At 45.4% G+C, this 15,016-nt stretch overlaps 3 protein-coding genes across 3 annotated transcripts; 2 read left to right on the top strand and 1 right to left on the bottom strand.

The window, feature by feature from the left end:
• The first annotated feature begins 46 nt into the window (after window positions 1-46).
• On the top strand, window positions 47-5,573 carry si:busm1-71b9.3 (cadherin-1). The gene is made up of 11 exons (XM_047041459.1): window positions 47-480; window positions 1,587-1,661; window positions 1,889-2,044; window positions 2,159-2,300; window positions 2,423-2,595; window positions 2,809-2,937; window positions 3,056-3,145; window positions 3,408-3,563; window positions 3,653-3,794; window positions 4,325-4,497; window positions 5,166-5,573. Exons 1-11 carry the CDS (start codon window positions 418-420, stop codon window positions 5,256-5,258), a joined length of 1,392 nt encoding a protein of 463 aa, XP_046897415.1. The 5' UTR covers window positions 47-417; the 3' UTR covers window positions 5,259-5,573.
• Window positions 5,574-5,639: 66 nt separating this feature from the next.
• On the top strand, window positions 5,640-9,267 carry snai3 (snail family zinc finger 3). Its single transcript, XM_047042789.1, has 3 exons — window positions 5,640-6,745; window positions 7,700-8,356; window positions 8,474-9,267. The coding sequence occupies exons 1-3, from the start codon at window positions 6,667-6,669 to the stop codon at window positions 8,650-8,652; spliced, it is 915 nt and encodes a 304-aa protein (XP_046898745.1). The 5' UTR covers window positions 5,640-6,666; the 3' UTR covers window positions 8,653-9,267.
• A 3,714-nt stretch (window positions 9,268-12,981) lies between these two features.
• lto1 (LTO1 maturation factor of ABCE1) lies at window positions 12,982-14,884 on the bottom strand. The gene is made up of 5 exons (XM_047042790.1): window positions 14,719-14,884; window positions 14,467-14,572; window positions 14,250-14,320; window positions 14,024-14,141; window positions 12,982-13,821 (listed from the first exon to the last, which is right to left on the bottom strand). Exons 1-5 carry the CDS (start codon window positions 14,775-14,777, stop codon window positions 13,750-13,752), a joined length of 426 nt encoding a protein of 141 aa, XP_046898746.1. The 5' UTR covers window positions 14,778-14,884; the 3' UTR covers window positions 12,982-13,749.
• Window positions 14,885-15,016: the final 132 nt, after the last annotated feature.

Below are 15,016 nucleotides of genomic sequence, written 5' to 3'. Positions count from 1 at the left end.
TAGCAGTAATCTGGCAATTAGTCCAAAAATAAAACTTTCTTGTAAATTTGTTTTTAGGCTACCATATTTCCGAAACCTGTTTGTTCAACGCTGAAAAGGGGTATAAGCTACCTGGTGGGTTATAGGGTCACTTTCGGCAGTGTACTTGACATGCTGTTGAAACCTTCTATCTGATCGAGAATGCACTTAAAACAAAAATGCTGTGAAAATGTGAGCTTAATATTATGCACCATCGTACATAGCTATAGTTTCCTTTTCGTTGTAACAAATTACCCTTGTCCATCACATGGTGGCGCACCATGGCTGACCAGCACATCCTGACGGGGTGTTTTTTTTTTTTTTGGATGACAGCCGGAGATCGATTATCCAAAGGGGCAAAATACAGTTTTGAACGGTGCCAGAAAGGAATACGGTTACATGTTGAGCATGATGGCTACCTTCAGTTTCTGTACATTGACTGTGGTAATGTTTTTTTCGCAGGTAAGACTATTTTGATTTTGTTGTGCTATTGCATTCGTAAAAAAAACATCTAAGGCCATTTTAGGCCTATCTTTTCTCTATGCTATCACGGAATTAAGAGAAAATGTGAACGTTCACCAATCTAAGGTAAGAGGTGGCGAACACAACGAGACAATTAGATGATTTAGAATATTTATTGGTCTGAAAAATTGTTAGACGCAACTGTAATTATTGTCATAAGTTTGTCGAGTTTACACAGGGTTGTGCAGACTGTCCGCACACTTTATACATGAGCGACAAGTTACCAAACGTGCTCTGACTTCACGAACGAAACAATCACGTATTTTCTCATAAAAATGTTTTATTGTAATTCTGTGATTTGATATCATAATTCTGACATATTTCTGTGGTCGATTGTTATGATTTAATGTTTATAAAAACAACACCTCAATACAGGCTATGACCAAACTCGAGTGCTTGTTTGCCAAATTCAGTTTTCCGTGGCGAGCTTTACTCAGTAAGCTAGTTCAGAGAATCATGGGGGGGGGGGGGGGCGGGGGGGGGGGGGGGGGCAGTGTTTAATCAGAGGGGCACATTAAAAAACGGAAACAAATTATATTTAAACATTAAATACTTTAATTTGGCTTTACATTAAAATCATACAAACGGCTTTGGCTCTCCCTCTTCCAGCTCCTCAACTCTCTCAATACCTTGATATGTTTCTCTAACTTTTGTATTTACTGGGGCAAAAAAGGCTGCATTGTCCCTTGTCATGATGACTACTAGAAGAAGAAAAGCAACGTAAAAAATAATATTAAGTTTATTTTTATTCAGTCAGCTCAGGGGGGCCACAGGGGGGCCAGGGACATTTTTACAGGGGCACTGGCCCCTATAGGCCCCGTGTAGAACCGCCCCTGAGTTTAAGACAACAGTTTTATTGTACTTTGATCGTAGCTCCAGTTGTTGGTTATTTGTGGACTTACTTGTTAATGATTTGGCCTACCTATTTAAATCTTGTTCCTAATAGAAGTTTTTTGTTTGTGTGTGGAGGGAGGATCACATTTCCTTGATACTTGACATGTTTGTAGAATTGAATTGCTGTCCATGTATGGAACCCTCTGCCATAGTTCAGTGTAGCCAGAGCAGCAGAGATCAACATACTGGAGAACGCCATAGGACCCCTTCCTAGGAGGATCGTGCAGGTAAGATGGCTAGACCTCATAGCAGATATTGTGTTACTGTACTACTTGAAAATACTTTGGTGCACTTGATTCCATTACCCACTGGAATGAGGCCAGTTGGTCAGTTCCAGAAATGCAATCTGTGAGGCAAATCAAATGCATCAAGAGTCTGTCTCCAAGGAAAATGTGATTTTATATAAGTCTCTGCAGTCTCTGATAAGATCATTCTGATGTATCTGTGTTTTTAGATCCGGTCAGACAGCGATAAGGAAGCACCGGTTCAGTACCAAATTCAAGGCCCAGGAGCAGATCAGCCCCCTGAGAAACTGTTCACCATCGACAGGAATACTGGATGGCTGTACGTGACCAAGCTCCTGGACAGAGAGAAGCAGGACAAGTACACGGTAGGGGCCTGGGGACAGATGCCTTACTGGCTGAACACGCATCCTATTTTTTTATAATGAACTTCAAAGATCAAATTTGTCAGGTGATTAACCTGGATGTGTGTGTGTGTGTAGCTTAAAGCTATTGTTAAAACTGGAGATGCTCCAGCTGAGGCCCCCATGGACATCATCATCAATGTCATAGACATGAATGACAACAAACCTGTCTTCCCTCCCGAACCCTTCCGAGGAAATGTCCCTGAAGCTTCCAGTACAGGTGAACACACTGTTTACACTAGCCTAAGTCACAGTGAACATGTCAGTGAATCTGAAGCAAAAACTGGGTGCTGGGAGAAAGCAGCAAATCTGATTTATTTTCTTTCCCATTCCCATACACAGGCTTTGAGTTCATGAAGGTGGAGGCCACAGATGCGGATGAGCCTGGCAATGCCAACTCGGAAATCTTCTACACAATCCTGAGCCAGGACCCCCCTCTACCCAACGCAAACATGTTTGACATCAACCCTGCGTCTGGGCAAATCAGAGTCCAGTCTCAAGGCCTGGACAGAGAGGTGGGTGCTGGGTCACTGAGAACTGTTATAGCCTGTCTGCCACTGAGACCTGTTATACAGCCAGTCAGTGGAACATCCAATAGGCTGTGAGGTCTCCACTGCAGGTCTGCTGGAATTCCTCATTGGCTAATATAGGCCAACATTTTATTGGTCAATCAAGGACATGGCAGCAGCTTCACTTGACACCAACATAACACCAGCTCTGTCTTCCAGAAATACCCCAAGTACACGCTGAAGGTCCAGGCTGCTGACATGAAGGGTTATGGGCTGATAGGCATGGGAGAAGCCATCATCACTGTCACCGATAGCAACGACAACGCACCTCAGTTTGAGCAACCTACCGTAAGTGTGTGTGAGAGAGTAATGTAACGTCTGTGTGTGTGTGTTTGATAAAGAGACAGTGATACAGTTGGTTGATAATGCTCTATCTCTGTTTCTGTCTGTTCTGGTCTTCCCCAAGGCCCCCACAGGACTGAAGAAGCCCTGCATCATCTCTCCTTTCAACTTCCCTGAGAATGACAGAGGACCCTTCCCCAAGATGATGTTGCAGGTAATATAGACTTTATATTGAGATAACTTTACTATCAGAAACTGGGGTGAACTTGATTTGAGTTACCCACTGGAATGAGGACATTTGATCAGTTCCAGAAGTGTAACCTATGAGGCCACCTCTGTAGAAAAAAACTTGATTGACAGGAATTATTGCCCCACTGGCATCTGGAAGCTAGAGTCTGTCTCCAAGAAAAAATTGATTTTATATAAGTCAAGCTTTGCAGTCTCTGATAAGGTCATTCTGACGTATCTGTGTATAGATCTGGTCAGACAGCGATAAGGAAGCCACGCGTCAGTACCAAATTGAAGGTCCAGGAGCAGATCAGCCCCCTGAGAAACTGTTCACCATCAACAGGAATACTGGATGGCTGTATGTGACCAAGCCCCTGGACAGAGAGAAGCAGGACAAGTACACGGTAGGGGCCTGGGGACAGATGCCTTACTGGCTGAACATCTATCCTATATTGTCAAGGTGATTAACCTAAATGTATGTGTGTGTGTGTAGCTTAAAGTTTTTGCCAAAATTAGAAATCGGCCAGCTGAGGCCCCCATGGACATCATCATCAATGTCATAGACCAGAATGACAACAAACCTGTCTTCCCTCCGGAACCCTTCCTAGGAAATATCCCTGAAGCTTCCAGTACAGGTGAATTAAGCAATAAGCCCCAAGAGGCCGCGGTTTACGCTGATTTTAGAACAGGTTAGGGGAGTTGTTAGGCACAACGCGAAGCTTTTCTAAAACTGTTACTACAAATATTTGATATGGTTTCATCAATAAAAACAATTGAAAACTAAATAGTTTAATAATAAACAGTCATTCTTCCGCTACAAAGTATAGTTCCTACATAAATCGTTGCCACGCAACAGCCAGATGGACATCTTTGCCGTCTTTTTCAATTCGAAATATTTGATGCGCAGTAATATGGAATGTTAAAGAATGTTATGAGGACAACCTGTGAGGTTATGCTGGAACGGCATGGAATGCGATATAGCCAATCACAATCAAGGATGGGAACAACCAGTTTTAGAACACACCGTTGACACTAGCCTAAGTCACAGTGAACATCTCAGTGAACCTGAAGCAAAAACTGGGCGTTGAGAGGCTGGGAGAAAGCAGTAAATCGGATCTATTTTCTTTCCCATTCGGATCTATTTTCTTTCCCATTCCACACAAAGGCTTTGAGTTCATGAAGGTGGAGGCAACAGATGCGGATGAGCCTGGGAATGACAACTCAGAAATCCGCTACAAAATCCTGAGCCAGGACCCCCCTCTACCCAACCCCAGCATGTTTGCTATCAACCCTGTGTCTGGGCACATCAGAGTCCAGTCTCAAGGCCTGGACAAAGAGGTGAGTGCTGGGTCACTGGGACCTGTTGTAGTCTGTTGTACTGCTTTAAGGAGGTCATTCTGATGTGTGTGAATGTGTCTACTGCTATTAAGACCTTGTATACCCTGTTGAACTGCTACTGAGACCTGTTTAAGTCTGTTGACATAGCCCGCTTGTATACGATCAATATAGGATTTGTTGTGATTCAATAATGATCAAGACTTACAGGATGCAATAGAAAGAACATTCCAAGTGTATTCATGCATAGAGAGAAGACTCACAGCAGTGGTGCGATGTTTTGCACAAACCTTTATATCAGGGCAGAACAAAAGTAAAACCGTACATGGCATAACAAGGAATTTAGGTTCCGTTTCAAAGACAGTATGTCTGTTCATTGATTATCATCTAGCATCTGTTTACACTTGTTTTAGAGCCTTCAACACCACATTCTGTGTGACCTAAAGGAGAGCATGGTTCAAAGGTCTGCAGGCTTTCATGCCTTTACCTAAACAAGTCACCATACCCACGTTTGGTCATAATGATATAGGCAAAGATCTACCACAAGTGTTATGAACTAATAGATTTATAAAGGCTGCTACAGGTTGTTTTAGACTACGGTACATCTAATATGCATTTCTAATGTGTTTTTATGTGTTTCATCAGTCTGACTCACCTGCTCTGTCTTCCAGAAATACCCCAGGTACACGCTGGAGGTGGAGGCTGCTGACATGGAGGGTGAAGGGCTGACAGGCCGGGGAAAAGCCATCATCACCGTTCAATAAAAATAATTTAAGCTTTGCTAAGCCACCTATGTTGGTCTGGTGTGATTATGTTATTTACCCTGCTTGAACATTATTGATTCACATTTATCATTATTTAGATAAGATATACCGTAGGTTGTAATATACTATATGATACTGTATAAGGGATTATGTGGCGTATAACTAATGGTAGCTTGGGGTCCTACATCTGGCAGTATCCCAGATGGCAGTTTGGACACTAGATGGCGTTTGGATCTCATTGGATCCTACCGTACATTTAGTCATTAGCAGAGGCTTTTATCCAGAGCGACTTACAGTAAGTACAGGAACATTCCCCCCGAGGCAAGTAGGGTGAAGTGCCTTGCCCAAGGACACAACGTCATTTGGCACGGCGATGAATCGATCCGGTAACCTTCTGATTACTAGCCCGACTCCCTCACCGCTCAACCATCTGACTCCTCGTAGTCACCAAAAACCCTGTACATCTCATGCGATAACCCCAAATCCACACATGTATAGCACATTTAAAACAATATGAAGACTTATACATACAAATAGAGACATTTCAACCAACAGTACATACCTTTTTATTAAGTTTTTAAGACAAAATAAATCTCAACTTTAAAACTACAAATCTTTTTCAGTTGCTTGGTCTGCCTTTGTCTACCTGAGCTGGCTCCTTAGGCCTGCAGGTCCATCAAGTTGTAATACCTATTTTCTTCTCCTTCCCTTGCATCCTCTGCATCTTCCCGGGCCCCCCATCCCTCACCCTTCTCCACCTTCCTGCTCCCCTCTTCTGCTTCTGGGCAGGGGTGGAGGAGAGCTGCTGTCTCAGACCTCTATAGACCTCCGTATTGTCCTGTCAGAGCTTCTCTGAATGGCATACATATGGTAAAGGAAGTGGGCATAATGGATTCGTAAACTCAATTCAATTTACCGTAAAAAACGGCTATTTCTTTAGTCTAGTTAGTAATGCTTGAAGGTTGCCAGATCGTTATATCATATAACAACATTACTTTCGCTATTGCCTTTATTAAGGCAGATATAAAGAAACGTTTATGCATGTAATTACGTCAGTTTGAGCCTACACTTTTAAGCCTACATGGTGCCGTGAGCATACATAGAACTGTTGCCTGTTTGCCGATGCACCTGTTCAGTTAGGGTATGCTGGTTGACATGGAGGTTCTGCCCCTTGCACTTGTCTGTTCACTCTGATTGGCTAGACAGTGTGTATGCAGATTCCTGGCGACCCCCTGCACCTGACTCTCTCCACGCCGCTAGAGAATGTGCGGTCAGAGACAGACAGCCCCTATAACTAAAGGCTGTTTTACTACACAGGTCGGCAACTTCCTGAAAGCTCGCAGTGATAAGAGTCGGCACGGTTATGCCCTGCAGAGTCAGCGCTATTTCATAATTCTTATAAAATAAGATGCCACGGTCCTTCTTGATTAAAAAACACCTCACAAACAAGAAACCAAACTATGGGGTACTGGACTCCAAAACAAATGGTATGTCACCCTTAAAAGTATTTTTTTACTGATAATATATGTATAAATTGTTTTATACCGGTTCAAACCTGGTAGGCTATGCCATTTAGGCTGCCAACATGTTTTAACTAATGTTTATAAATGCACGTTGTTCGAAATTGGCATATTCTTTAGGAATTATTTAGGAAACAAGTTGTACTGAAGTAAATACATTAAAAACAGTCTAGTTCTGGGCTGCATGTGTTGTTGAAAGTAAACTGTGCCCTTGTTTGATGTTTTGATTTTAGGTGAGACTAAAGACACATTTTTATAATTGACTGAATAATATATTCTATAGGCCTACTACTTTATTCTATAATTACACAGACCTACTCTTGATAGCTAGGCTAGTTGTTTTTCTGTTAAGTAAATACTTGTGAAGTGCATGATACCTTGCTTTAGACTCAAACGACGCACTGTTCGAGTTTAGCAGGTGCAAAATCCGACACACAAAAGAGGCGCGTATTGTTCCCCCTCCTTCATGGGATCTGAAGCACCCCATTTAGCGCCTTCAAGAGGCTAATGTAGGTCCGGCTGGGGCTCCCAGGATCCACAAAGCTGCCTTCAATCTGTGTTTTTGTTCCAATTCAGCCCTTTAAAGCGAGCTAGACTCCCGTATTGATCCACTGTCAAGATTACCATCAGAAATGTAGAAAAACTGTAGGTCTTTGTGATGTGAGAGTTTTCATTCAAAGAAATAACTTGAATGGCAAAGACATTGAGAAATAACTTGAATGGCAAAGACAAACAATCTCAGCCACAAATCAAAATGCAGGCTATTACACTCTTCTATTTAAACGATGTGAACATGGAAAGTTTACAGAAAAGTTTACATGTTGCCTTTTTTTCTCTCTCTCTTTTCTGTTAGTTTACCTCTGCACACACCCAACTTAATTAATGTATGTGTGTGTGCATGTGTCAATGCATCCTTTTCAGGTGTCCAGGCCATTTTCTCCCTCCATGAGTTACCCTGTCTCATCCCCAACTCTCCTCCTCATCCCCAGTCTGGTTTTCCCGGGCTTATCTCCTCCTCATCTTGCTGCTCCTCCTGCTATGTACAGCCCCCTGTGGTGTCTAGTCAGCCCCCAAGGCATAATGCCTCCTCTCTGGGAAGCCCGGAGCAGGATAGCCCCCTGTCTCCTGCCCCTGGCTCCTTCAGTGACTCACACTCTGTTGTAGAACCCCATGGAACCACAGAACCCTTCAAAACTCTGGAACACCATAACTTTCTCCCTCCACCCCAGACCCTCCTTACTCCTTGTCATCCCCCTACTCCTAGCCGACCCCCCAGCCTCCCCCCTGGCCTCGCCCCTGGTCTGGGCTTCCTCCCTGGGGTTGGACAAGAGCGATTTGAGTGCTTTGACTGCCACAAGGCCTACTTTACCTTCTCAGGCCTGGCCAAGCACCGACAGCTGCACTGTGACTGGCAGTGCCACAAGTACTTCAGCTGCAAGTACTGCGACAAGGAGTACGTCAGTCTGGGTGCCCTGAAGATGCACATTCGTACACACACACTGCCTTGCGTCTGCAGACTCTGTGGCAAGGCCTTCTCCAGACCCTGGCTACTTCAGGGACACATACGAACGCACACAGGTGAGACTGGGCGTGCACATCAGTCTACCCTGGGGTCTTGTGTGCTCTCCCACGGCCCTTTCTATTACTCTGTGTGTCTGCCTTGCGGTTCTGACTGCCCTCTGCTTGTGGTTGCAGGTGAGAAGCCTTTCTCCTGTCCTCACTGCAGCCGAGCCTTCGCTGACCGCTCCAACCTACGCGCCCATCTGCAAACACACTCAGACGTCAAGAAGTACCAGTGCAGCAGCTGCTCCAAGACTTTCTCCCGGATTTCTCTGTTGTCCAAGCACCAGGAAGCCGGTTGCCTGCTCAACTGACTGAGGTTCATAGTAGACCGGGGCAGGCCGCCCATGCCTACCCTGGTCTACCATGTCCTACCTTGTCTTACGCTGGTCTACCCTACTCAACCATATTCTACCCTGGTCTACTCTGCTCAACTATGTCCTACCCTGGTCTACACTGTCCTACCCTGGTCCACCCTGGGCTACACTGTCCTACCCTGGTCCACCCTGGCCTTCCCTGATCCACCCTGGTCTATCCTAATCTACTTTCATATCCTTTATCCTAACCTAACCTACCCTGACCGAGGCTGACTATATCCTACTTGCACCAGACTAGGTTGCTCCAAGACCATCTCCAACCCCACCAAAGACTCAGTGTACATTGAACTGTGATCCTGGGACTACATAGAGACAAGCATATCAGGGATAGCATTTAACAATATACACCACCATACACTGTGTGGTTTGGGTGCCATGAAGATGACAAGGACTTCCTCCTCAACCTGCTGATGTGATTGGTGGAGGGTTTCACTTGACAGAATTGTGGGTGTATTTGCCGCATGCTGACAGAAATACTTGAATGAATATTATCCATTGACTTTCGGTTCAACAGCGGAACTGTCAGTGCCTTGTAAAGATTTGTATAACTGCTGACGGTTTGTTGGAGATTTAATAAATACATATTTTTGTACGAGTACCTGAATAAGAATGTATTCAGTCTGTTGGTGTTGTAATGAAGCCAGGGAGATTTCAGGGTTGAGATTGACTCAGCCGGCTAGTTAGTGCTGCTACTAATAGTACGCACACAGACAAATACACCGTCGAAGCCAATAAAAGCAGATTCTTACTCAGACTGGGACAAATGTCAGAAAACCCTTTTCAACATTATCATCACTTGATACAGCACTAGGGAGTGCAGATCTGTGGTTGTCTGTAGTTCATCCTCTATCAGTTACATCTCTCACTCTTTAGACCCTCTCCACCCCATAATTTATCCATGGTATTTAAGTTTCGTACAATTTCAGCAAGGACAGACAGGGAACCAGGTGGAAAACAAGGAGCATCTACATGAAATTGATCTGTTTGTGTGTATGTGTGTACAAGGGAGTCCTATGACGGGCATAGCTCCAGGTCGACCCAGGGGCAGCTAAGTCACACCCTCGTTTTTCTTCAGCTGATTAAAATGTCTGTTTGTAGGGCAGCTGGTGGTTAGTGTGAGTAAAGGGTGGGGGGGATTTTACGAGTCTAAATAAGAACTGTGATGTTTCCCATCTGTAATGGTGCATGGAAAATTCTTATTAGATATATCTGCTCATAAGCAGGTGGAGGGGACCAGCAGAAGGCCCTGCATGGCGCCATGCCAAAGCTGGCATGTGTGTGTGAGTGAGTGTGTACCAAGGGGGAGGGAGTGGACGCATTAGGAGGGGGGAATTGGTTTCTGTGTGTATGAGTGTGTTTGTATGTGTGTGATTGTAGGAGCAGAAGGGGAGTCAACTCTTTCCAGTTGCTCAGCACAAGTGGAGCAGCTGAGAGTTCCCCAGATCCTGTACTGTCGGCCCGTCTGTCCATCCTCTCGCTGGCCAGGAGAAACGCAACTTTTCCAAATTCAGAATGCCGACCATGCTTGGCATCTTCCCCAGGCACCCGAGGCACGTGCAGGTCGGAGCCACTTTGCCATCTGACAGACATGAAGGAGCCGGGGTGGGGGTCGGGGGGGTATGGGGAGATGTTGACGTGAGAGTTTCATTCAAACTAATCCTGTCTATAAAACAGAAATATAATAGTTCAATCTTTCTTCACAGCCAGAACCCTGACAGATGTACCCACACCTAGGTCCCTGTTCCCCATACTTCTACACAGTCAGAGCCTTACTCCCCACACCTGCCCAAGATTGGAGTTCTGCAGTCAGGCTCCCTGTGGAGGTGCGGCCCCAGAGGGAATTCCAGTGGAGACTGACATGGAGGACACATGGTAGACGCATTCCTCAGCAGATCCTGGCTGGAGCCAATCTCAACCCATCCTTCACCTCTGACACGCACCTTCACACATATTTAAGGAAATACACATACACATGTATACACACATACACACATTTTTGATTGCGATTGAGGTGCAATGATGTTAATGGCTTCTAAGAATACAGTTTTTCTGCATCAATCTGTGAGATAAACATCAGATGTACTAGATCACAACCGGCTCCTCGTGGCTGCTTGCTCGGGAAGCTCCAAACCCAGTGGTAGACGTGATCTTGACCCGCTGTCACCATTCTCCATGATGTCACCTGACTCCGCCCAGTGCCGCTTGCTAACTTTAGCCCCTGTGACTCCACAAAACAGGCCTGTGTTTATATTTATTCTGCTGGGCTGACTGGAGCCAGGGAGGGAGGGCTGGCAGGGCTGCTCCCAGAACAAAAGCAGAAGGGTTAGAAATAGAGGCAGAGGTTCTATTCCTGGCCTAGTGTACCGTGCCCCCCCCCCCCCCCCCCCCCCCCGGACAGTGGAACCCAAAGAGTTTCCAGCGACTCAGGAGTGGACACCTGTGGCCAGGAATCTTAAGCCTCCCCATCTCCTCTCCTCTCTTGAAGGAGATATCATAAAGTACAGAGAAAACATTTTGAAATAGACTACATGTTCCACTTAACGCCTATCATTCTTTTATTTGATAAACAGATTGGTCTGAGCCTTGGATAACTGTGGTCCAGAGTGCTGTTAAGTGTTCAAATTAACCTACCCCTTGGGCTGATTGAAGATAATGTTTTCCCAGTGTGTGTGTGGTGTCGTTCGGCCATTCTTCTGAGGCCTGGGGCTTCATACATGGAGAGACTCATGCTTTGACAAGGTGTCAAATGAGAGGGCAAGAGTATGTGTGTGCATCCTGTAGCAAGTCTAGGATGGCAGAAGAATGGCCTAGCTAGGATAATGCCTGTCAGAAGACTAATATAAACCCTGAGGACTATTAATAAAGCTCAGGCTGTTTATTCTCAGCTGAGGCCCTGCTATGTGGCAAAGTGGCAGAGTAATACTACCCCTGATGCCACTTTTAGCCCTGCCCAGACACACTGGGGCTATTAATAGCCCCTCCAGCGGATGCTATCTGCCCTGGGGGGTATTTTGGTGAACGACCTCTGCCCAGCCTTGCAGCCATGTAGATTTACAGAATATTTTCCACAGTGAGTTGTTGGGCATGTATAAATATCTCTGGGCCGTGGCTCGCTGACACAAGCTGCATGAATACTATGTGGTGCACTTGTTACCGAAACCCCCAACCCCTGGGCAGCACTGGGCTGCCTGGGAGAGTGTGGGAGGGGCTGGGGACTGGCTGGGGACTGGGGAGGTAATTATAGCTATCCACTTGTTGTGGAAAAGCAGGGGAGTAGACTCATAACAGGTGCAGCTTGGTAACATTTAAAGGCGCACACACACACCTACACGCTCGCCTCCCTATTTTCCATCGGGCTGGGAGGTTGTTTTAATCCAGAAGTTGAGACTGCTGGGTCATTTGCTTTCCACACCATAACCTTTGACCCACACAGGTGAGTTTGCCCAAAGACTCACACACCTTCACCTTTGGACTACAAATGCCTACCCCCTGCAGCACAACATCAAGGCTGGATTAAGATCCAGATGATTGCTAGTTAAGGGTTACAGTACATAATTAGTGACAAGTTATTGATGTCTTTGTCCTATTACCATTGAACTATGATGGTGAGGGTGACCCAAATCCTGTTCCCAGGACCCTGTGTGAGAGCATATTTGTGTCGAGAAGAGTTCAAGGGCCAGGTGTTTTTGGAACAGCTTTAAGGGGTTGTGTGTGTGATGATGTTGTCACCCCCCCACCACTACAACCACCTCATCCACTACAACCACCACCATCTCATTAAAATACGCAACGTGAAACATTACTATTCAGTGACTGTAGTGATGATGCTTAAACATCCCGCCTGCTCTTTGTGCCCTTGCCTGATTGGTCATTGTGTGTCTGGCTGGTTGTTCTTTCTCTGAAAGACTGAAGTGTGTTTTCACATATTATATCTGCTGGACCAGCCAGTCGTCATTAAAAGCTTCAAAAGACGAGATGGTGGGGGTCTAGCGAGAGAGGTGAATAGAGAGAATGACAGTTCTGTGTATTGGAGGACAAACACAAGCACCAATCACAGAACCTCTTCCACCCACACTGTGACCCCTGTACCCATCACCATGGTAACCTAGCCACTTTACCTTGAGGAGCTGCTGTGTTGGGCCCCCTTTGACCTGTCATGGCTTGTCACAAACTGTGGACACACATCACACATGCACCAACCTCAAATATGCATTCTGTCACACAAGTCTCTCACATGCATGTAGACACACACTGTAGGGATGTCTGATAACATAAGCCTTTAATTCCTGTGTGAGTAAAATGCAGCAGTTTCACTTCTGTGTAATACAAGTTCTCCAAAATGTTCTGTTTTCAGTGTGCAGATTCCCTTTGGGTTCTTCTTAGTCCTCCTCAGTAGATCGCAAACCCACCCAGTCAAGCAAACCTGCCCAACACCTAACCCTCTTTAAGTACAGCAGCCTCCGCAGCCAGACAGCACCTAATGGACAACCCACTCAACACTGGGAAGTTGTATTTGTATATGCTGTATTTATTTGAACAGAGGCTCTTTTGGATGAAGAGTAAGTTCCTTTGTTTCTCCAGTCTCTTTGCACTCTGTCTGAACAGAATAATAAAATAAACACAGAACCCTTTACAGCATACCCATAACGTTTTAGATATATTTTATTAACTCCATCATACAGCATTATATACCTAAATCTGGTCCGTCACTAGAACCTGGATGACCAGGAGCCTGATCGTTTTATGGTCTTTTGGTCCACACTCCAAATGTTCCCACAAACGCCCCACCAGTTCAACACTTCATCAGCAACACCCCACTATCAAATCACCTCACTCTGAGAACACAAACATCCTCATCTCCAATGGCAACAGCCAACCAGAACACACCAACTCTTCTCTTAGAGATCACAGCACAGCAGCATGTGACATCTGGCTGGTTGGTCCACCTTTGAGGGGGGCACTCTGACCCGCTAACTAACACAGAGGTCGGCCATCTTGGCCTTTCCTGCCCTTGGTTGGAGGGATCAGCCCTCCTCAGAAAGTGATTCCTCCAGAGCCATGAACATACTCACGGAAGTCTGTGGGTACATTCAGTAGGGAACAGACCTGGAGGTATAAGAGAGGGGAAAGGGGGAGAGAGAAAGAGAAAGAGACAAACCAGTGAAAAGGATCAGGGGAAGACAGTAGGCAGGCAAAGCCCAATTTATAGAAAAATACAACGGGTACTGTAACTGAAATGTGATCTGCGGGTTGCACTTCCAATCTGACCAAAGTACTATGTCTATGATATTTCAGGGTGACTGCCTACCTGTCTGAACTTGGCACGAAGCTTCTCCATGTCCTCCTGTAGGTTCTCATATTGAGGGTTGTCACTGGGAAACTTCTCGAGCAACGAAAGCAAAACCTCCAGAGCCTTCAGCCGCTTCCTGATTAGCACAGAACCTTCTGTTTACAATATGCCTACACCAGCACAAACATATCTAAACTACCTATCCATGGAAACAGAGGCTGATGCATACAGGAAGAGGACAAACCTGGCTTTGGGATCTGTGCTGTTCTGAAGAATACTCTTCCAGGTGACTGCGAAGCCATGGTAGAAGGAGACCTATCAGAAAACATTCAACGGAACGAAATACAAATAGTTTAACTAATAATCTACATCGTTTACATATATAATTTAATTTGAGCCGTGCTTTGTTTTGGTGACACCAAATCTATTTTGTCGATTGCCGGTCAGCCTCGTTCACATACCTCTGTTGAAAGCTTGGCGCCGTGCGTCGCCCCGTGCAGTCGACCCTCCATTATCCCTTGTCGCGTGCCCTCGTCAAACCCCTCATGGTAGCCCTCCACGTGGAACCTACATGTCACGTTTACATTTCACTGTGTATGTGGTGAAGGGGCAAGTGCACAATGGCTATGGCTAACAATAAATACTAGCAAGTTTACGTTAGCTAAAATGTGATCACTAGTCATGTTAGAAATGAGATTTAAGGTTGAGCTTACTTGTCGTCCGCCATGAGAATACAGTCAAATAAATCTTCGCTCCCTGAAGAAAGGGCCATCCTTGTACAGTAAAGAAACAAAATATAGTAAATCCTTTTCAAGAGACCCAATCTCGAACCGCTGACTAAGCCTGACTGCTCTACTCTCCTCTCGGGAGCAGCTTCCTCTTCACTCTTGCTCCAGAATTGTTGCTGCCACAGCTCATTACTGCCATCTATCGATTGAGAAGTTGCTAGAGAAAACTGGATGAGATCATGATGGCAAGATAAACTCAACGTCCCCGCAGTTTTCTAAATGT

Source organism: Hypomesus transpacificus, chromosome 19 (genome assembly GCF_021917145.1).
Source record: "Hypomesus transpacificus isolate Combined female chromosome 19, fHypTra1, whole genome shotgun sequence".
Classification (NCBI taxonomy): domain Eukaryota; kingdom Metazoa; phylum Chordata; class Actinopteri; order Osmeriformes; family Osmeridae; genus Hypomesus; species Hypomesus transpacificus.
Note: the sequence above shows the minus strand (reverse complement) of the source record. Positions and strands in the feature narration are given on the sequence as shown.

Excerpts from the sequence above, each read along its gene's own strand:
- snai3 (XM_047042789.1), top strand. The coding sequence starts at position 6,667 with ATGCCACGGTCCTTCTTGATTAAAAAACACCTCACAAACAAGAAACCA. Across the intron at positions 6,746-7,699 it reads ACTGGACTCCAAAACAAATG|GTGTCCAGGCCATTTTCTCC; the intron begins GTATGTCACCCT and ends CATCCTTTTCAG. Across the intron at positions 8,357-8,473 it reads ACACATACGAACGCACACAG|GTGAGAAGCCTTTCTCCTGT; the intron begins GTGAGACTGGGC and ends TTGTGGTTGCAG.
- lto1 (XM_047042790.1), bottom strand. The coding sequence starts at position 14,777 with ATGGCCCTTTCTTCAGGGAGCGAAGATTTATTTGACTGTATTCTCATG. Across the intron at positions 14,573-14,718 it reads ATTCTCATGGCGGACGACAA|GTTCCACGTGGAGGGCTACC; the intron begins GTAAGCTCAACC and ends CGTGACATGTAG. Across the intron at positions 14,321-14,466 it reads GCGCCAAGCTTTCAACAGAG|GTCTCCTTCTACCATGGCTT; the intron begins GTATGTGAACGA and ends GTTTTCTGATAG.
- si:busm1-71b9.3 (XM_047041459.1), top strand. The coding sequence starts at position 418 with ATGTTGAGCATGATGGCTACCTTCAGTTTCTGTACATTGACTGTGGTA. Across the intron at positions 2,045-2,158 it reads AGAAGCAGGACAAGTACACG|CTTAAAGCTATTGTTAAAAC; the intron begins GTAGGGGCCTGG and ends GTGTGTGTGTAG. Across the intron at positions 2,596-2,808 it reads CTCAAGGCCTGGACAGAGAG|AAATACCCCAAGTACACGCT; the intron begins GTGGGTGCTGGG and ends TCTGTCTTCCAG.